This window comes from Myotis myotis, unplaced genomic scaffold (assembly GCF_014108235.1).
Source record: "Myotis myotis isolate mMyoMyo1 unplaced genomic scaffold, mMyoMyo1.p scaffold_m19_p_2, whole genome shotgun sequence".
Taxonomy (NCBI): Eukaryota; Metazoa; Chordata; class Mammalia; order Chiroptera; family Vespertilionidae; genus Myotis; species Myotis myotis.
In genome coordinates this window covers 168,939,084-168,956,142 of record NW_023416324.1, presented here as the reverse complement: position 1 = coordinate 168,956,142, position 17,059 = coordinate 168,939,084, and the positions used below count along the sequence as shown (strand labels likewise).

At 39.2% G+C, this 17,059-nt stretch overlaps 1 protein-coding gene across 1 annotated transcript; it reads right to left on the bottom strand.

The window, feature by feature from the left end:
- Nucleotides 1–330: 330 nt before the first annotated feature.
- On the bottom strand, nucleotides 331–16,494 carry CLDN1 (claudin 1). The gene is made up of 4 exons (XM_036347920.1): nucleotides 16,030–16,494; nucleotides 7,195–7,359; nucleotides 4,880–4,964; nucleotides 331–2,965 (listed from the first exon to the last, which is right to left on the bottom strand). The coding sequence occupies exons 1-4, from the start codon at nucleotides 16,250–16,252 to the stop codon at nucleotides 2,806–2,808; spliced, it is 633 nt and encodes a 210-aa protein (XP_036203813.1). The 5' UTR covers nucleotides 16,253–16,494; the 3' UTR covers nucleotides 331–2,805.
- Nucleotides 16,495–17,059: the final 565 nt, after the last annotated feature.

Genomic DNA, 17,059 nt, shown 5'->3' with positions numbered 1-17,059 from the left:
CATTCTTCCACCTTGTGAGGAACACAACCCCCTGGAGCTTACAGGGTGCTTCACAGTTGGTTATGTTATCATTCAGCCTTTCATTACAGTATGGCCCCTTTTTTTGGTTGAGGAACATCAATTAACTTCTTTTGGCATCCTCCCTTATCACCAGCTTTGATGGTGAAGGAACTTAGTTTGAGAGAAACAGGGCATTCTAACAGAGGGAGTCACTCAAATATGTGAAAGATGACCCAGAGGCCCAAAGCTTTTAGACTGAGGCAGATCCTATCCCAAGTCCTCTTCTCTTCCAAGCATGGCAATCTTGAAATAATAATTAGAAAAACAAGCCAAGGATCTATGTTTTTATTAAAAAAAAACACCCAACAATTATTGAAAAAGAATAATGCTTTATACAAATTTCCATTACAAAATCCCAAAATATTCATTGGGTTTGTTTAAGGTACAGTAACTGAATACAAAAATATCAAAATTGACTAACTTCTGGTGTAACAATCATGGTGGTGATTTTGGATTATAGATTGTTTTTGCAGAATTTAGCAACTAGTAAACCACATGCGTTTACACTCGCACATTGTTAGGATTTATGTATGTTGCAAAGGCTCTCTGAGTTATGCCGAAGCATAGACTCAGGTTGGAAGACTGAAAGTTACTAGGTTCAAATCCTCATATGATAATGATACAGTCCTCTGGATAACTTTCCTGTGTGGTTTCACTATGAATGACCATTCCCAAACGAACCTATCAGTGTTAGCAATACCTAACAGCACTGTCAGAAGGCATCACTTAACGAATATGCACCTTGAATATCCTTGCAAGTTATTATAATTCAAAAAACCTTCCATACTTTGGCTTTGCCAATACTTACACTTCTGTTTTACCCACTACAACTGCAGACTTGTCATAGGTTTAAGTCTGCATGCTTAAGAGGAAAAAAGCTTAGCCACAAAAAAAGCATCAGGCCACACTGAAGAACCCGACTTCCTTAGAATCCACTTCATTTAGTAAGCTGAATGTCTCTATAGTGTCTCATTACTTGAGAGATTGGTTATGGCAAGAAACCCATTCCTTAAAATTTATCTTTTCAGTCATTTGAAAAGTAATCCCAAATTTATGCACTTAAAATCCTTACTTCTTTCCTTTATTATAGCACTTTTCACCTTACAAACCACATTTGCACATATTCTATCTTACCAGATTCCCACAAAAGCCCTGTGAGGTAGGCAGGCCAGGAATCACAATCCCTTTTTTACAGATGAAACAATAAATCTAGGCCAACTCAGACAGTAACTGATAGCACCAAGACTCAAATCAGGTCTCCAGACACCAACACCAACTCCCTTTTCATTATATCATCTTGTTCAGTAAAGGAGCATTTTCCACTGACTGGAAAACTAAGAGCAATTGTTAAAATGGAACAGAGTCCCGCCAACATGATTGGTGCAGCTGAGAGAAAGGAAATGGACTGGAGTGGAAAGGAAGATACAAACAGTGTGAAGGCGTGTGCAGGTTTGGTTCAATGAGTTCTAACCACCAATTGAGCAAATAAAAACACTACTCAGACATATTTCATGTTTAAAGAATGAGCATAACACCAACTAATTAATAGTCATAACACCACCTCCACCAGATAGTTAAGTATCATTATCTCAATTTAACAGATGGGAAAAGAGGAGAAAGAATAAGTGACTTGCTGACAGCTACAGAGAGAATATTTGTCACCAGATTATCACTACAGAAAATCTAGCACTTCATGCAGAAAAACAGACCATATTTCTCTGGGAACAGGTAACTATATGATAATTGTGTATGAGAAAGCATATAGCTGAGGAGAGAGGGGGCAGAAAAGATAGTTTGGAGGGATACACCGGTAAATAAATACCTTAAAAATTCAATCAATGAAATTGTGTTACAACACTGGGAAAGCAGCACACACTTGCTCAAAAAGGCAAATATTTTCAAAGCAAACAAGAGTGTAACAGGTCAGAATGCAGAGATGAGGTGGGAAGGTCAACAGGAGTATATCATCTGGCCATGCAGAAAGATTTGCCCCCAAAACTCTGAGTTATAAGAGAAACTTATTGATTTTAGAAATTAAATAATATGCTTAGGAAATATGTTGCTAGATTTAAAAGTTTAAGCCCAACCTATTAAAAAAAACAAAACAAATAAAGGCATGAAGAATGATTGACTGATGACAAAGCAAGTGTTGTAAGATCATGGTAAAAAAAAAAAAAGGAAAATAATTACATGAAAAGGGCACATGTGAGGAACGGAAAGAATTTATACTTGCTTAGTAGTTTAGGTCTTATGTCAAAGACACTAAAACCTGATTAAGGAGGGTAAATGATATCTGACCTATTATATGTGTGTACATATAGAAAGAAGAGGCAAAAACCAAAGAAACTGCTTATTTAATCAATATAGACTTAAATATATATATATTTTAGATATGTTTCAACTATGTTGATGCCAACATAATAAGAGATTTTACTAACTAATTTTTTATAGAAAAACATGTCTATATACATATCTATAATTAAGGAGCACCCCTCCCCACATTTAAGATGATTACTCAGTGGGAAGCAGTAATACACATGGAAAAGGCTTCCCTCCTGTATTAAGGAAAGGAGATAAGACTTAGTCATTTTTAGCAATGGGTATTTTTAAAAAATGTGTAGTTTTCTTTTTTAATAACACCGCAGTTCAGATGACAATAGTCAAAGTTCAAGGTCTTAAAGTCAATCATAGTATTTCAATGTCCATTTTCTATTTGTTCCAGGGTTGTCTTGTTTTGCTTCTGTGTCACACGTAGTCTTTCCCACTGGAAGGTGCAGGCTTGGGATAGGGCCGTGGTGTTGGGTAAGATGTTTTTCGGGGGCAGGAGCAGCAAAGTAGGGCACCGCCCAGAAGGCAGAGAGAAGCAGCAGCCCAGCCAGTGAAGAGAGCCGCGCCAAATTCATACCTGAGAGGAAAAGATAACACATTTGCTTAATCAATGAATCACTGGAAAGTTTTCTAATGTAATTAGAAATCTCATTATATTTTTTTCCCACTGAAAACAATCCCCCATGATTCCTGGGGGAAGTACTTTCAGGTTTGTGCTTGCACACACAAGAATGTTTACATTACAGTTGTTGACAATTTGCAATAGTAGATCAGGCAATACAGCATGCAACACCAGGTCAATTGCACAAATATTTCCAAAGACTTTTCCATATGTAGGAGACTTGTAAAGCATCTGTTTATACTTTAGGAGTCAGGTTTGAACTATGATTTCTAGGCTCAAGCTTAACAAGTCATGCTATCAACACATACAACCATATTCTACTAGTATAAAGAAACTCCTAAAGTGCTAGACCATTAGAGTTTTTATTTGTTGTTGTTGTTAATCTTCACATGAGGATATTTTTCCATTGATTTTTAGAGAGAGTGGAAGGGAGGAGGAGGAGACAGAGAAACATCGATGTGAGAGAGACACATCACGCCCTTGATTGAGCCTGCAACCAAGGAATGTGCCCTTGACCGGAATCAAACCCAGAACCCTTCAATCCATAAGCCAACATTCTATCCATTGAGCCAAACTGGCCAGGGCATCCATTAGAGTTTTTAATAGTTTATCCTAGGTACCTATAAACACTGAAATATGAAATTTATGGTTTAGAAAAAAGACTTCTAAGCAATCCATGGAGCATTCTAGATTAAGCTGATCTAAGTGGATGTATTAAGCCAGACTCTTGGGGAGAGGATCTGTGTCTGATGGTAGACAACAAAAGTAGAGAAAGCTATATCTAGAATTATGAGGCCTGGGTTCGGATCCAAATGCAAACTCTCAACTGCTGCAATTATGTGCTAGTAATTTCACTTTTCGACCTCAGTTTCTGCTTCTCTTAAAGGGGATAATCCAATCTTCCTTACTGGACTCCTTTCAGGATCATCTGAGACATGAAAATAACATGTGTACCGTGCCTAGCAATTTATAAACTGCTCTTCACATCCATTACTAGTAAAATGTTAGCCTATTGACCTCCGGCAGTCTCTGTCCCTACATTGTAAATCTTATGGGAAGGGCTCCAGCACAATCATTGCACTGTGTATCCTCCTGTATGTGGGTGATTATATAAAAAGAATCACACCTTATCTATCCAACCACTGGGATTTTTCATCTATTCATCCTGACACTCACAAACAATAATTACATCTTAACATCCTGACTCCGAATGTAGTTATTAGGCTTTAAAGACATGAACGCAGTGAGACAAAGAGCCTTGTCCCTGATCAAAGAGTGCTGTTACATGAGAGCCAGGAATCAGCCCTTGAACTTCCACAACTTGCAATATTAAGAAAGTTGACCTTTGGAAAGTCAATTTTATTGTTGTAATGGAACAGAAAATTTCAAAGTAGTATCACAACTTATTTTTTCATAAATAAACTTCTTTTCATAAATAAAGTCAAACTAATGAGAATGAAGTATTATTCATTAAGGCATAGAGTAGTAAGTACTATTTTTTCAATCATAAGCTGTGTGTTAGTGACAAAAAATCACAATTAAGTATTGTAAGCATCACAATATACTTCAAAAAGTACATTTCAAATTTATTAATATTAAAAAGAAAAAAGAGAAAAGGCCCAACACACAGTTGCAAAATATAAAGCTTACAACTTTTCTACCTTAAGTATGTTCTATCATTCATATGGGCGGTTAAAGCAATTATCAAACTTATTTTAACATGCATCACAGGCCATTCAAATTATTTTTAAGTTTGACATAAAATTCCAGAAAGCAAATCTTGGAAGCTGTGACACTAGCTGGACTTTGCAGAACATAAAAAGAGTATTTTCTCAGAAAACAAGCTATTTTACACATGAATAGCCTTACCTGGCATTGACTGGTGTCATGGGGTCATAGAATTCTTGAACAATTCTGTGGCCATACCATGCTGTGGCAACTAAAGCAGCTAGACCTAGAGAAATTAAAAACAAAAGACTGTTAATCATTATGGAACACTGAGCATAAATATACAGTCCATTACATTGATAAGAATTAAATATACAGCCCATTACAAGAATTAAATCTCACCAACAATGCTGACATTTTGAATTTAGTCAATTTTAGACAATTTTAATTTAGAGACATTAGAAGTTAAGACCTGTTTTATTCCAAGTATTCTGTTAAGACAGACCAAAACATTAGGTCAGAGTTAGGCACAGGTTGTACTCTGTCATCTTATTCATTTATAGTTCAAGGTCACTGGCACCAATAAAGCATTTTTGGAAACAATTCAGGAGGTTCATGTCATTTATGATCTTCAAAGATATTGTTACACATTAGTGTACTAAATTACTTTTCATAAAACCAATGTCCTTATTACTATAAATGAGTCACTTGAAAAAGGGGAAATGAAAACCCTTCTATATTCTTCTTGACCAAAGAGCAAAATTTACATTTCTGTAGGATCAAAAGGATAGTAAGTGGCTAGGTAGCAGGGAAGAGCAGAAACTGTCTCAGAATGGTCCAGACCACCCAAATTCCTACTGTTCCACTGGCCAGACCTGCCAGATATTGCCTTGAGATGTGCCACAACAGGTAAATGTATACAGCACACTCCCAGTTTTCCATTTATTTCATATTTTAGTAATACCAAAGAATCTACTTAATCAAAATAATTCATTCTATCATTTGAAAGAAGTATAAAATATCTTGATGTTTCTAATCCAAATAAATTAAATAACTTTCTTTCATAGTAATTCTAAGAAACCATCAATATAGACAGATTAAATTTTTCAATGCTCCATTTTCCTCTACCTCAAAAAAAAAAAAATGTGTCCAAGTTAATTTCCTCAAATACTTGACAGAAAACATGAGTGCTTTTGGCTGTTCAGATGCATCATGAGACTACTTTGGAACTTTCGACCCTCACTCCCTAGGAAATCCCTTACTAAACTGAACTGAGAGTGAGGCAATCGTTCAGGGAAGTTACAAAAAGGTAAGCAACGGAAGGGTGCTATGCAGTAAATTTATTCCTAGCCTTTGATGTAAAATTAAACTTTTGGGAATTAAAGCACCATCCATGGGGGTGTGTGTGGTTTTTTTGCAGAGGGGTGGGAGGGCTAATGTGGAAAACTGAAAGACTGGTGACTTTCAACTAGCCAAATCTTTAGCAAAGCCACAGTCACTCTTCATTATTGGTTAAATCCAATATCATGCTGGGGCAAAGGCCCTTACAAGGTTTTTTGTCAAAGAGGAAATAAGAAAAGAAAGTCTAATTCTGGTTTCTCCTAGAGATATATTATGTCATTGGTGTCATTTCAAACCAATAGACTACTATATTATGTACAGTATATAATAGTTTACTTCAAAAATAGACTATATATTAAATACTATTTTATACACATACATGCAATCTTATTTAAAATAAGCTTATTATAACACTAAAATGGAACTGCCATGCCTTTCTCTGGTTCTCATTTTCTTAAAGGTCACATATCTAACTCATTAAGCAATACTTCAGTAAGTCAACAAATATATATTGGTCTTTTTCAAGGCCTCTCTGTATTGTTTTCATTCTTAATTCATTTAACCCAATTTCCTACCTCCACTCCATGCCACCTTCTACCTCCACTCTAATTGGCCTTTCTCTTCACTGACCTATGGGTACATCCTGTTTATTTTGGAATTAGATCTACCCAACTGAAATGATGTTCTCATTTTCCTCTAATAATCCCAACCCCATCCATTCCTCACACACCTACTTGATTCACACATTCTTTATATTCTCTCTTACTACTCCCCATCCTTGCCATATGTTGTCTGTGGGGATGCCATGAAAATTTTCTATGTAAATAGAGTTGTTCCTTAGGGTTTGCTAGATAGGAGAGCTTGCTCTTCACCTGGGGAAACTGGTTCTAATAAACCGGTTGGCAACTGAAACCAGAAAGAATAATAGACCTGTTCACTGTGAGCACAGATCTCAAATTTTCATTTGGTTCCTCTTTGAGAATGTGAAAGTCAGCTGGACTTAAGGTTTCCATGTCTTCAGATTTAAAAAGGACTGAAATAAATCAATTCATGTGCAAGAAATCCAACATTGTCTAAGGAAATGGAAAGCTAAATCTCAAACCGTGCCAGAGATAGTTTAGTAAGATAAAACCATGCCAGAGACAGTTTAGAAAGAGGGGCAGGGCCTGTCTTACCTGCAATAAGAAATATCACGCCTCCAATGACAGCCATCCGCATCTTCTGGACCTCATCATCCTCCAGGCACTTCATACACTTCATGCCAACAGTGGCCACAAAGATAGCTATTAGTCCCAGGAGGATGCAAACCACCATCAAGGCACGGGTTGCTTGCAAAGTGCCTGGCAGAAAATATTTTAGAACATGTAAAATTAATCATATATAGACCAATAAGAGAAGAGTGGTAGAAGACCAAGTATATTTCAATGTTGTATTGAAGAAAGAAATTTAAACTGGGAGTCAGGAGATCCCAGTTCTAGTGATGTTTCTGTAGGTAAGCAACTTAGTTTCTTCTCCAGAAAACCCAACAACTGGCTGGATAATGGATAAGAAGCCCTTAGGCTCCAACATCTTATGTTTTTAACATTAAAGTCAAATTCCTCTGGAAAAATAATGATCTGGTTCAATAGGGTTATCTGATCTAATACATCTTTAATCCTTACTAATGGAGTATTTTAATTTTGAAATATAATCATATGTTTTATCCTTAATGTTAAACCATTTATAATATTAATATACCTTGGTAATAGTCAACAGCTTTATACCCCAGCCATCAGGCTTCAGAAAAGACAGAGGTGAATTGGGAAGATAAGAAATGAATTTCTCATTGATTATCATGGCTGAATAAACAGCATTTGTATCTCAAGTGACTGAGGTGAGTTTGGGGAATATGAGTGTCATTTTCTTAGAACAAAACTAAATAACCTTTCCCATGTTACTTTAGAGCATAGTGGATTCATATTCAGAGCTATCGCCATGACTGTTTTCATTGTCATGTTGTCAAATAGCAGACAATAATTCAATGGAGCATTTCTCAGGGCTCCATTCATTTTCTGATTTCCTGTTATTGTCATTGCAAACTAAGTCATGATCACACAGATGGGGGCAGGGGGCCGAGGTTATGCCAGTATGTTTCCTAAAGGATAAAACCATGGCACCATCATTGTGGCATAAAGGCACAGACTTAGAGAAAATAAACTGAAACTATGCTGGCAAGATGAGTTTGATTAATTCTAGATTTACTTCCTCCACATGAAGATCATTATCTCACTGGCAGTGCTCACACGTGACAAGTATTTCTGCATATATAAATACTATTTACATCAAACCAAACCATGCTATCTTCAGTAAGCTACTTATTATTCTTTGGGACCATGATTCTATCATGTAAAGTGTGAGTGATGGTATCTCTTATCAGGGAGTTGGAACAATTGACTTCTTTTTAAAAATATATATTTTTATTTCATAGAGGAAGGGAGAGGGAGAGAGAGAGAGATAGAAACATCAATGATGAGAGAAAATCATTGATCGGATGCCTCCTACATGCCTCTCTCTGGGGATCAAGCCCACAACCTGGGCATGTCTTTGGCCAGAATCGAACCCAGGACTCTTCAGTCCACAGGCTGATGCTCTATCCACTGAGAAAAACTGGCTAGTTGACTTCTTGATGCTCTTCAAAAGTGTCTGACATGATAGAAAGGTTTTATATCTCATTGTCTAATTGAGACCTAGGCTCAGTCTTAGTATTTTCAGAGGTAAGACCTTGAATTACCAATCCTAATTAACACTAAGATCTAAAACATCATTCAATTTTTATTTTTTTTAAATATTTCCATTCCAGCCATAACCAATCTCTGATAAAATCACAGTAACCTCTATCTAAGAAGTAGCAAATGTTTTTGTGTGGGTTTTTTTTGGTATTTTTTTTTCTGTATTTGAGAGATATTTTGGAAGCCAAATACATTTTTACTTGATTTAATTAAAAGGCAAACCAGAGACACTCCCTTTCACCCCTCCTTATAAGTGTGTGTGTGGGTATACATGCACCCTACCTACACACTTATCTTAAGATTCCAGTGTGGTATAAGAGCTGCTGAATCAAAACACATATTCCACTGTGGTGTGAAGAGGAAAGTACCAAGGACTCCACCAGTAGGTGTGTCTTTCCTTCTGATTTACCAAACGTTTTTGCAAAGGCAATCATTACTAAGAATGAAAATGAAAATGAAAATATCTAAACTCTTATACACACACAGATTTCAAATTCCACTCAGAAGGCAATCATTTAAAGCGAAGGAATACTGGCAGAGGAGATGATCCATGTGGCAGGATAGGGTGACCTGGGGTCCATTTACTTGGGACTATCTTGGTTTTACAACTACTTGTGCTACACAGACAATAGTTTGGTGAAGGCCTGTGCGGGGCAGGGCCTGGGTGGAGGGGACCAAAGGGGAGAAATGGGGGACATCTCTAATACTGTCAACAATAAAAAATAAACTGAAAAATAAAAATAAAACTACCTGTCCTATATCCAGGGAGGACCCCCAATCCTGCACCAACAGGGACAACTGGTCACTCTCCTGGCGGATGATAGGATGTGGAAAGTAAAATGAGGAGGGTTTAGCAAAGTGCACAGAGGTGTAAATCAGGCAGGGCTTTGCAAAGTAGGGTAAAGTGTTCGGAGTTTATTCTAAGTGTAATAAGAAGTCACTGGAGGGTCTTAAAGAAGGGGTGATGGGATGTTTACCCTTGGTGTAGAGGGCACAGTCAACATTTTTCCTATGCTAGCCCTTCAAATATGCATAGGCTCCTACACTTCTCAGCCACCTCCACTTTGTTTTCTCGTGAATACTCCATTTCCTGACTCTTTATTCATCACTTTTGTTTCTTTCTCTGATCTCTCTCCAAGCTTTCCACTTTGTTGGAGCTGTAGGGCCTCAAACCAAACCCAGCTTCCATAATAATCATCTGGTGTGTGTTTCATGTAAAAACAGCAGGCCACCAGTCTGGCAGGTCTGAGCACTTGGATCACAAGATGTTCTTCATGAGGAGTCTATGGGCCTCAGTCTCATGAGTCAGGTCTGGATAAAGCCATGCAGGCAGGGAGCACACATGGATGAACTACTTCAAAACTCCCTTTGCACTCACCTGGAATGATCTAAGATTCACAGTTTTCATTGCTTGATTTTGTCCCCTTTAAATTCTGCCCCCTCCCCCGACAAATCCACACTTAATTCATGCCGTACCCATTTCACTCTTCCACTTTTACAAATCTGATAAATCAATAGTGCTATTTTGTGAAGCATTATATATATATATATATATATAATTTTTTTTTTCATTTATGTCCTTGGCATCCATTGACTTAGGACATTTCTTTATATTTTACAATACTAGATGGGCATCAAACACAAAATCTCATTTTGCTTCATTGTAGACATTTGGGTTAATTCTTAACTATCATGATGTTGACGGGGGGAGGGATGTACAAATACAAAGGAAAAAGGCTGAGAATCATAACAGCAAAACACTCACTATCTGAGTGTGTATAATAGTGGTTTAAAAATCAAAGTAAGCAAGTGTGTTAGAAGTTACAGGTTAGAGGGTTTTATGTGCAGATAGAATCTAAATTGCACAGTTTTAACCTGGAACCAGATGAATCCTTCAAATTAATGTCTATGGAAATCTTCTAAGTCAGATATCTAAAATATATAATTGTGAGCTCCTTGAAGACTTGGGTCAGATATTTGTTCATATTCTCACCCAAAGCACTAAAAATGGTGCCTGACAAGCTATATAGATCATGCTATCTGTGTTCAATGAATTTAAATTAGAACATGTCTTTATCCCTTAAAATTCTACTAATAAGGTCAGTAAAAATTACTATCTTGTGTTAAGCTTAACCTTTGGGAAAAAAATACTGAGAAATGCCTCCCTAGAGTGCCCAGGGATGCTAAAGTCTTACTACATAAAATCAGACTTAGTTTAGAACATTAAAAGCTAATAACTAATACAGGGAGGAAAAATTCATACTTTTTGCTGAATCTGATTTAATTTTAATGTTTTTCTAAAATATTTATAATTTTATGAGCTTCCAAGGAAGTTTTTTCCTAGTGGAATGATGATCAGCAGGGCAGAGAAGAAAAATATTTAAAAGGTACAAAATAAAATTTTGGACTAGGGAGGTACAGTATAGCGTTGGACTACTAACTCTGATCTGGTTTGATTAAATCAAATCTAAAAACAAATATGTTCTTTTCTTGGCCCTTTAAATTGGTAGATACCTCTATATTATCATGGACTAAAGTTGTCTGCAGAGAAAATGTTAGCAAACATTTGAGAAGCTAAACTATTGTTTCTCATCATTATTCAGCAATATACGGAAAAGGCAGTCTTTTAATTATACTTAGCTAGACTGATAATCTTGAGATTAAAGACTCTATGAAGTTCTTACCACTTGCAACTTGAAAGTATAATCTGAAAAATATATTTAAAAAGATCTCTACTTACAAGACAAGAAATGAGTTAGACATTACTGATCCACTACAGTTAAGTTGATCAACATTAAGTGTAGAAAGACAGGCACAGCCAAGTGGGATTTTTTTTTTTTTCCTAAAGATTTTCTAAAGTTTTACTATACAAGGAGCAGAATCTTCTTTAAATGTCTGGCATTGTTCATGCTACTTACCGGCCATAATATTAAATTGCTACTCTGTGTACTTCATAAACAACATAGATTTTAAGTATATCTGCATTCTCACATAGTCCCTCTTTGAATCAGTGGTTGCTTAATAAGTAATAGGGAAATCAATGAACTGAACATTGGGTCACTAGAGCAAAACTGTTCTAGTCTCCTCTGCAGTTAAATGAGCTCATCACAGACCATCACAGAACTATACTACCCTGGCCTTTTCACTTGTTAAAAATCTCCCTTTTACTCAAGTTCCAAGTTTCTCAAAGAGTCTTTATTGTTAGCATTTCCATTTTATTGTTGCATGAGCTGGAGGCCATTGGGTGTGACCTCAGAACACCAGCACTGTCAGAAACTGAAGTGATCTGAAATGAGGCAGGACTTACCACTTTTTGGAATGTCCTAACCAGTTTTAGTTTGCTTTCCTTCTTCCTTTTCTTTCCCTTCTCTCTCCCTCCCTCCTTCTCTCTCGCCCTCCCTCCCTCCCTCCCTTCATTCTTTCCTCTCATCCTCCTCCCTTTCTTGTTTCCTTCCGTTGAATAATTGCCTCACAATTACATTTATATTTCTATATTTCCTCTATGCCACTTTCCATCCCAAACAAGGAAACCTTAACTGTGCCACTTAACTTTTTCCCTCAATCACAACAGTTAGTTACAAAGAATGTTGGCACTGGAAGAAATCAAGTTTAGCACCTTATATATCATCTTAGCTGCATTCCCAGGAGCAAGACAGCTCACGTTTGTTGAAGAGAGGAATGAATCATGGAATTCCCCCCACCCCACCCCCACACTGCCCTATTTTATAATTGGGGAGACTATAGCCCAGAGAGACCAAGTGGTTCGCCATTACACACATGACTGGTTAGTGCAAAATCAGGGTAAAGAATTATGAACTTCTGATCTCAAGCCTGGATTTTTGTTTTGACATCTATCATTCCAGAGGTCCGATCAAATTCTTGAACAGATCTGAACACCGATGGCTCCTTGAACACCCTTGGTTCAGCAGGCATACTCTGAGGAAGTGTGAAGGGTGCCCTCCTCTCTGCCTATGCTTCAAAGTCTGTCCAAGTTAGTGATTTTGTCTCTTTGATCGAGCCTGACATCATGGTGAGAGTACTGGGCAACCTCACCGACAACCAATACTCATTAAGCACTCCTACACACATGTGGATTCATGCAAAGCAAGTTGAGCAGGTTAGAGGAGCTTATAAACAAATTACAGAATCCCACAGTTGGATGTGACTTAAGAGAGTCTAGTCTAACCTCCCATTTGTCTGGTGCTTGTATTTTGCCTACAACATTCCTACAAAATGCTTACTTATTTTTCTGCTTAGACACCTCCTACCATGCAGCCTCCTGGGGAAACCCAGTCTTTGGAAAGCCCTAGCTATTAAAGCCAAGCCAGAACCAGCAGTTAACTAAGCACATAAACTAGACACTAGCTTGCTAAAAGTTTGAAAATTGGGTTAAAACAAGACAAGATGTACAGCATACTCCAGAAAAACCTACTCTAACTGCATCTGTCACTCTCTTTTGTATATTCCAACTTTCAGCTGCAGGAGTCATCAATGTCAGTAAATGTCATGTACTGCAGATGGGATTGCCAGTGCAAAATCACAATGCACAGTGCAACATTTGTTTCCCCAGGGAGTGTCTCAGGTACATTTTCATAAACTGCTTTGCAAGAACCACTTAAATAAAAAACACACCCTGTGTCTCATTTCCTACATTGTTTTGAGCACACTATATCTCTTTAGACACTTATGGAAATATTCTTTATACAGCTTACACTATTTAGAGCAGGAGAACAAGGGATCTTAATGTGTCTTGTGCTTCGGCCTTGATACATCCTTGTATCTTGACACTAAGATGCCAAGTAGGCTCTACTGACAAAGAGAACAACGTTCAATTTCAGGAAACTTCTAGCCAAGCTTTTCACCTAAAATCACTTCGAGGAATGCCACTTTTTACAAGGAAGACTACTTATACATACAGATAATCCTGTTCACATTCAGAGGTGACAGAACTCTACCAAAACCAGTCAATGAATCACCACCCAGGTCTTTACATCAGGTGGGCGTGAGCACCACTGCCCAGGTGGAGGAATGGAGACAGGTTCTCTGGACTCCATCCAAAGGCATCCTATGAGTCATTTGCAGGTTGGGGAGAATGCCTGTGAGTCAAAGTTCCCTCTTCTGGGAATTGGTTTTGAGAGAAAGGCCTCAGCCCCACCTTGAATAATCTCTGGCTTTAACCAAAACGAAAAGAGGAATCTGATCTGGAATATATATTTCTGATCCAGAAATCTCCAAAATGTGTAGTGGGGAGATGAGGAGGACATTGTTTTAATTCTTCCACCACAACTTCAAAAACTGTAATAGCTTTAGTAACTAAGAATAAAAGAAAATAAAACATTTTGTCATGTTATCATCGGTAGGGATGGCCTGGTTGAGTATTTGCAATGTGAATCAATCTGCTTCCATTGGTCATTTAAGGAAGTTAAAGAGACCTATTTAAACATGTTGAAAATGAACTATTTTGACCATAAGAATCAGAGACCTCTCTAGAGTTGCCCTTCGATCCTTCTCCAGCTGCCAATGCCTCAACATGAACCCCAAATTCCTAACACCATTTCCTTACATGTATTTATTTTTCCACGGGGAGATTCCGTGATTATACAAAGGAGCATATCTAATATACGTGTTATATCTGGCATAAAGAAGTCCTAGAATGGGAACTTTGAAAATCTAAAATGACAACACTGAAAACCACCATACACAGTGACTAACCAGATTCCACAGGTGTTCAAGGCATTTAAACAAATTCAATAACCCTCAAGTAGATGGCTTCTTACAAAACCACATGAGGGAGGTGAACAAGCAACTGAAATAAACTTGAGCAATGACAACACTGCTCACCCTCAGCCCATAAAGGGGCCAGTGGGTAAACTTGTTTATCTAGGCCAGTGGTTCTCAACCTTCCTAATGCCACGACCCTTTAATATAGTTCCTCGTGTTGTGGTGGCCCCCAACCATAACATTATTTTCGTTGCTACTTCATACTGTAATGTTGCTACTGTTATGAATCATAATGTAAGTATCTGATATGCAGGATGTATTTAGGCGACCCCTGTGAAAGGGTCATTCGACCGCCAAAGGGTCGCGACCCACAGGTTGAGAACCGCTGATCTAGGCAAAGACTAAGGAAGCTTTTCTTCAAGTTAGTTCAAGGGCATAACAGACACATGCTACATGACAACTAAATATCTCAAGGAAGTTACTCCAGTTGGCATAAATTGGTGTTACCTAGGTAAGTGGGAATCTAATGAGTTTTAGACGAGGCACTCAAAGGCCTTTATTTAAAAAATAATAAAGGGGGGGGGGGGAGGGAGCCATCTTGTCATCTTTTCTCCCTACTATCCTTAGGAATATTTCTCTCTACATAGTCCTTTCCACCTTGACAGAAATAAGAAGCAAACACCCATTACAGAGAACATCCTTTGTGTAAGGTGGAAACTTGGAGAGAAGAGCCACCCCTTCTTTGTGCTAATTTTTTCTTCCCCCAGCTGATCTCTGCTGTATCTCCTTAATGGCATTTTGCTTCAGTATCTTCATTCTTCCCTTCAGATTATGATGGGAGGTTATTCAGAACTTTTCTTTTTTGTCTTCCTTTTCCTACCTGCCATGAGTAACCTTCACTTTCCAAATAACCTACAAATGCTGCTTCCTCTGAAGATCCCCAACCTTCAGGGAAATCTCAAGAGGCTTCTTCAAAAAGTCATGAAACGGGGTGCAAAGGGGGCTCCCACACTTATTGCATCTTAAATATCAAAAGAAACAAAAGATTCCAACTCTAATGTAGGTAGAAGCACTAAGTTGAGGCACTCCATGTAGTAATATGAGAAACTACCAGGCTCCAAACTTTTCAAGGCATACTATTTTCTTGTCTACACCCTACCATTCTTCAATTCACAGAGAATCTCCGAATGTCCAGGGGAGGCCTGAGAACTCAGGTCAGAGTTTGGCCCTCACCTCTCAATCTCCACCCCACGCTCATTGGAATTTAGATGAAACCACACCTAGAGGAGGAGAAAAAGTGTTACCCAGGGAATTAGAGGCAAAACTAGAGCTTAGTCCTGGACCTCCCTTTTCCCAAAGCGCAGCTCTTTCTACTTCCTCTCATGATCGAATGACTTGATAAACTGAAGACTGATAACCTTGGAATCACATAACAGAACCAGCTGATAGCGTCTACCCCGAACGGAATCTCTGGGGGCTGGGGGCTTGGATCCCAGCTGTGGGGGAGGGGAATGCACTCACTGTTCAGGTTCAGCAAGGAGTCGTAGACTTTGCACTGGATCTGCCCGGTACTCTGCGACACGCAGGACATCCACAGCCCCTCGTAGATGGACTGGGCTGTCACAATGTTGTCGCCCGCATAGGAGTGAACCTTCCACTGGGGCATCGCAGTGCTGGCGATGGCTCCAATCCAGCCCACGAAGGCCAGGATGAAGCCCAGCAGTTGCAGCCCCGCGTTGGCCATGCTTCGCTCGGGCGCCCTGGCTGGCTCCGGGATCGCAGGTGCAGCAGGTGGAGTTTGCAGAGGCTCCGTCGGGGCTCCCGGGGGGTGGCGGAGCCGAGCGGGGGAAGTTTTTGCCGGGAGTCCTGCTCCTTGCGGCGCTACTGGAGAGATTCTAGGTCCGGGTCCAAGTCCGGGTTGGCGCTGGAGTCGGGGTGCGAGAAGCTGTGGCTGCTCCCAGGCTCAGGGAATGAGACGCCAACCTGCGGGGCACCGCATTTTAAAGCAGCTCCGCCCCCCGCCCAGGCGGGCCGCGGCGCAGCGCCCCCTGGCGGTTTCAGCCCGGGTGGCCAAGGTGCTCTGGGCTGAAAGGTCCAGCGCGGTGCGGGGACTACCTGAGTGGGAGTGGGAAGGCCAAGTGCTCCCGAGCTGTGCTTGCTCTCTCTCCTTTCTCCCCTGGCTCTCTTTTCTCTAGTTAGCCATCTCAGCTTCTCCATTCATTCAATTTGTATTCCCCCAAATTACAAAGTATGTGTAAACACTAAAAATGCAAAAGATGGGGGGGGGGGGTAAAAAGCCCTCATGAGACTCACAGTTTCAATTTGCAACTTCTTTTCACTGTCTTACTAAAAGGCATTCTCTATCTCTACTCCCCTCCCTTCGCCTCCCTCACCTGTCTCTCCCTCTGTTCAGCTTCCTCCCCCTTCTCCTTCCCTCCCTCTGTCCCCTCTTGCCTTCAAGGACTCTCCCAGAACCCTGTATTTCTGCATCACTATAGCACTTTATAGAGTAGGAAACTGAGACCCTGAAAGGAAACATGATTTCTATAAA